The following is a 5,814-nucleotide window of genomic DNA, read 5'->3' as shown; positions in this document are numbered from 1 at the left end:
CTTTGTCTTCTTGAGCTGCTCTTTGAAATCTTCTGTTCAGCTCTTTTGTCTTGTCATTTCTTCCATTTGCTTTAGCTACTCTCCAATCAAAGGCAATTTTCAGAGTCTCCTCTGAGATCCATTTTGGTCTTTTCTTCCTTTCCTGTCTTTTTAATGACCTTTCGCTTTCTTCATGGCGATGTTCTTGATGTCATCCCACAATTCCTCTGGTTTTTGGTCATTGGTGTTCAATGCATCAAATCTATTCTTTAAATGGTCTCTAATTTAGGGGGATATAATCAAGATCATATTTTGGCTCTTGTGGGCTTGTTTTAACTGTCTTCAACTTCAAGTTGAACCTGCATATGAGCAATTGATGGTCTGTTCTACAATCACCTCCTGGCCTTGTTTTGGCTAAAGATATTGAGTTTCTTCATCAGTACTTGCTACAGATGTAGTAAATCTGATTCCTGTGCACTCCATCTGGTGAAGTGTTTCAGCAACACTCTTTGTGTTGCTGAAAAAAGGTATTTGCAATGAATAAGTCATTGTCCTTGCAAAATTCTATCGTGTGATCTCCAGTGTTATTTCTATCACCAAGGCCAAGTTTTCCAACTACTGGTGATTCTTCCTTGTTTCCAACCTTTGCATTCTAATCACCAGTGATAATCAGCACATCTAGATTGCATGTTTGGTCAATATGAGACTGCAGAAGTTGGTAAAAACCTTCAATTTCCTCATTTTTGGCTTTTGTGGTTGGTGTGTAAATTTGAATAATAGTAGTATTAACTGGCTTTCCTTGTAGGCGTATGGATATTATCCTATCACTGACAGCATTGTACTTTAGGATAGATCTTGATACGTTCTTTGTGATGGTGAAGAGGAATGTCATGCCATTCCTCTTCAATTTGTCATTCCCAGCATAGTAGATCATATAATCATCTGATTCAAAATGGCCAAAACCAGTTCATTTGAGCTTATTAATGCCTAGGATATTGATCTTTATGTGTTCCATTTCTTTTTTGACAACTTCCAATTTTCCTAGATTCATACTTCATACATTCCATGTTCTAATTATTAATAGATGTTTGCAGCTGTTTCTTCACAATTTGAGTTGTGCCACATTAACAAATGAGGTCCCAAAAGCTTTACTTCCTCCATAGTATTAAGGTTGGTTCTATTCTGCTGAGGTAGCTCTTTCCCAGTCATATTTTGAGTGCTTTCTGAGATGACAAGCTCATCTTTCAGCACTGTACAGACAATGTTTCAGAGCTATTCATAAAGTTGTCCAGTAGTGTGTCAGACAATGTTCCTCTGTTATTCATAAGGTTTTAGTTGGCCAGTTCTTTGAGAAGTGGGTGGCCTCTTCCTTCTTCTGAGTCTGTCTCCATCTGGAAGCTCTGCTGAACCCTGTCCACCATGGGCAACCCTGCTGGCATTTGAAATACTGGTGGTATAGCCTCCAGCTTCACAGCAACATGCAAGCCACCACAGTAGGACAAACTGACAGACAAGTTCATCTCCATTAGCTGTTCCAAACCTCTCCACCCACTTATGGTCTTCTGCCTACCTGTTCTGGCCTTTGGCCCTGGTTTCTCCGCCTTCCTGCTTTGGGTGGGTTGTCTCCCTCCCTCCCCCTACCTGATCAGGGCCATTGACCCTGGCTTCTTCCAGTGGTTTCCTGTCCTGGTTGGGTTCTCTCCCTCCCTTTCCTTACCTGGAATGGGGCCATTGACTCTGGCTTCTTCCAGCAGCTTCCTACCTTAGGTGGCTTTTCTCCCTTCCTCCCCTTACTGGATTGTGGCCATCAGCCCTGCCTTCTTCTAGTAGTAGGAAACTTTAACACATTACTTTTGATAAAGGACAGAACAACTAGGAAAAAACTCAGCAAAGATACAGAAGATCTCAATAACATAAGCAACCAACTTTTCCTCATAGATGTATACAGAACACTTCACCCAACAAAAATGCAATATACATTCTTTTCCAGTATACATGAATCATTCTCCAGAATAGATCATAAGTTAGGCCACAAAGCAAGTCCCAATAAGTTTAGAAATATTGAAATACCACAAAGCAAAACATCTTCTTGGGTCACAATGCCATAAAACTAGAATTCAATAATAGGAAGATCAAGGAAAAAAAATCAAACATATAGAAACTATTAACACTCTACTCAAAGATTACTGGGTTAACTGAAGAAATCAAATGTGAAACAAACAAACAAATTTCTAGAAAGAAATGAGAATGAAAACACAACATACCAAAACCTGTGGATCACAGTGAAAGCAATACTTATAGGTCAATTTATAGCAATAAATGCACACATCAAAAAAGAAGAAAGAAAGAAAATAAACACCTTAACCCAACAACTCCACCAATTAGAAAAAGAGCAACAAAAGAAGCCTGCACTCTCCAGAAGAAAGGAAATAATAATAAAAGCAGAAATAAACAAACAGAAAAATAATAGAAAAAAATCAATAAAACTAGAAGCTGGTTCTTTGAAAAGATTAATAAAATTGACAAACCACTGCCAAATTTAACTAAGGAAATGAGACAGAGAATGCAAATAACATGAATTAGAAATGAAATGGGCTACATCACAACAGAACCAACCAAAATAACAATGATAATAACAGAATACTATGAAGATCTGTACTTCAACAAAATCTAGAAGAAACAGACAGATTTCCAAAAACACACGACCTTCCTAAAATTTGACCAGGCCCATCACAAAGAAAGAAATTAAACAAGTAATAAGAAAAACTCCCAACAAAAAAAAAGTCCTGGGTTAGGACTGTTCCTGGACTTCACTGGAAACTTCTACCAAACATTCAGAGTAGAGCTGTTTTACCTACAAGAATTCAGCACAATACTGCTATGTATAAGTACCACAAAGCCTACTACTTAGTATTTGTTGAAAGAATTAATATATTTTAACATTAGATAAAAATTCTTACAGTATTTTAAGATTAAGTTTTTACATCAGAGTATTTATCCGAGGTAGATGAGTTAGTTGAAAGACCTTGACCAATTCAAGGTCAACTGGCATATTCAAACTATACCAGAATATAGAAAAGGATAGAATACTCTTAAATTCATTTTATGAAGCAAGCATAACCATTGCAGTGGTTATATTTGTGTGTCAACTTGGCTGGGCCTGGTTGAGTGGCTGGGCGGCTGAACATAGTTATTGCCCATGGTAATTAACTCTATGGTGGCATCTGTTAGAGCAGCTGAGTAGCTGCTTTGGGTATGTGGTCTGCTTCCCATACATAAGAATCAGCTTTGGGAATGGTCTCTCGCTTATGGCATGCTTGAACCCTGCATGTAGCTGTGTCATTGTTCAGTAGCAGCCTGCCATGCTCTGCTGACCTTGGGACTTACAATGGACTTGAGTTAATGACCTGCCGTGTGGTTTGACAACATTGGGACTGTGCCTTTTTACTTGTCAACCTTGGGCTTGTCAGTCTCAGCAGCCACCAGCTTTCTGAGTGAAGAAAAGCCTCTAGCTCCAGTGGGCCGGGAGCAGGAGGCAGAGCTGAGACCAGAAAAACTAGATGGTGCCCAGTTACCAATGCTAACCACTTGGAAAGTGATCAAAATTGAAGGCCCTGGATAAAGTAGGAGAAAAACGTGGAACAAAACTCAAAATCATAAAAAAGACTAGCCTTACTGGTCTGATGGAGACTGGTGAAACCCCTGAGACTATGGCCCCTAGTCATTCTTTGGGCCAGGAATTAAATTCACTCCCATGGCTTAACTTTCAGCCAAACAATAAACAGGGCTACACCAGAGAAGTGCACTGCTTCAAGCAATCAACCATGGGAGATCAAAAGGGCAGCAATGCACAAGGAGAAAGTTCAGAAGGCAGGAATACAAAGGAAAGAAGGACACAGGAAAGGTAACCACAGGGAGGAAGTGGGAAGAGAGCTGTTATATTGTGGAAATTGCAATCAATGTAATGAAACAAAATGTGTGTGAACTGTTGAATTTGCTCTGTAAACTTTCATCCAAATCAAATAAAAAGTTAAAAAAAAAAAAAAAAAAAAAGAACAGAGAGAAAGTGGGAAGAGAGCTGTTGTGTGTACATTATGGGGATTCCAGTCAATGTCATGAAACAAAATGTGTATGAACTGCTGAATGGAAAATTAATTTATTCTGTACATTTTCATCCAAACCACAATAAAAAAATTAATAACTTGGAATGTTGAACAGTATAAAACTTAAAGAACAATAAAAAAGAAAGCTTGGTATTTTTAGGGTTGGTGTCTAGGGCTTTGAGCAGGCTGCTACTGATGATGTGGTACTGTTATTTATAAGCCTGCGGCTCAATTTCAGGAAAGATTCCTGTTGTTAGGGTATCCCCACTTTCCGCCAGGCTCAGACACACACAAAGACTCCGCTTCCGAGGCCCCTTGGTGCCAAAAAGCTGATTCAAGGCAAATTCCCGGGTCCGCACTCGGCCGTGGATTCCTCTCCACCCCATCTACCCATAGCGCCAGCCCAATCTGTCCAGATGGGGAACAGCTCAGGAATTTGTCTGTGATACCGCCCATCTGCAGTGCCAAAGATGCACGTGATTTCAGCTGCACTGGGGTCAGGAGAGTGCCTGCTAGTGATCTGTGGTCCCCATATCAGTGACAAAGACAAGCACAGACCTCTTAATGCCTCCCAAGTGGACCCAAGCCCACTCAGTGACCCGCTGAGGGGAGAAAGAGCTCACCCTCCTGGAGCACCAGAGAGCTCTCCGCTTGGGTTTCAGTGGTGCTGTGAGTGCCTGTTTACACCTAGCCAACCCAAGTTATCAATGAAATCAGGTGCTGAAGGTAGATCCTTGGGGTATGTGCTGGTATGTTGGTATGGTCACTAGTATGCTGATACAGGGTGTCTTCTTCCTTGGCCCACAGAGATCTCAGGTGGCCACCGCCATCCACCAGTCAGTGACTGCCCCAGAGAAGTTTCCAATGGCTTCTCTCGGCTGCTCACCCGTCCTCCGCTGGGTAGGTCTTCCTTAAATTCTTTCCCTGTGCCTTTCCTCTAATTCTACTCTTCTATGTATGGTTCACTCTGATTCAGTGAGCTGTTCAGAGCACCACAATCCCTAATTCAAACTGCTGTACCTAGTTTTTCAAGCACTAAGATGCTAGAGGGAACTAGAGTGGTGATTACTGATGAGACTCCATTTTGAATCCATTTTGAATTTATTAAATTTATTCTATACATTTTCACCCAAATCACAATAAAAAAATTAATAACTTGGAATGTTGAACAGTATAAAAGTTAAAGAACTATAAAAAAGAAAGGATAGATGTGCTCTTTATAAACACAAAAGACCCTTTTGAAGGTGGAAGACTAATGCATATATACATATATAAAATATTTCTCTCTTGTATTAGTTTAAATCTATACTCACCTGAAAAATCTGTTTCAGACTGTGCTCAGAGGGCATTGGGAGGCACAACATGCTGAAGTGTCTCATGAAGCGAGGGGTCACAGGGTTGCGGCCACCACCTGGAGGAGCACATGCTGATACAATCGTTACATCCTGTGGGGGGAGAGGACCACTCAGATCATCCAGTAAAGAAAATTATGGGATCTTCCTATCCAATGGTGAGACTCAAAGTCAAGAATGGGCAATCTACTTCCAGAGTGATACAGCCTCGGAAACCCAAGGAGGGGCTGGTATGAGTCGGGTCAGACTCGACAGAAATGAGTTTGGTTTTGGTTTTACCAAATGCTAGCATTTGCAGTTTTTCAGATGCATTATCTGACTAAATCCTCACAACAACCCCAGGAGATTGCCATTATTATCCTTATTTTATAGCTGAAAAA

At 40.5% G+C, this 5,814-nt stretch overlaps 1 protein-coding gene across 1 annotated transcript in view; it reads right to left on the bottom strand.

Annotated features, from left to right (window-relative positions):
- Positions 1–5,814, bottom strand: part of DNAH6 (dynein axonemal heavy chain 6) — a 447,135-nt gene that overhangs the window by 219,876 nt on the left and 221,445 nt on the right. The window contains exon 39 of the mRNA XM_007948902.2: positions 5,396–5,527. Within this exon, the coding sequence (XP_007947093.1) occupies positions 5,396–5,527 (132 nt within the window). The remainder of the gene's footprint in view (positions 1–5,395; positions 5,528–5,814) is intronic.

Source organism: Orycteropus afer, unplaced genomic scaffold (genome assembly GCF_000298275.1).
Source record: "Orycteropus afer afer isolate SDZICR_OR568_19922 unplaced genomic scaffold, OryAfe1.0 scaffold00231, whole genome shotgun sequence".
In the NCBI taxonomy this organism is placed as follows: Eukaryota; Metazoa; Chordata; class Mammalia; order Tubulidentata; family Orycteropodidae; genus Orycteropus; species Orycteropus afer.
This window is presented reverse-complemented; position numbering and strand designations above follow the sequence as displayed.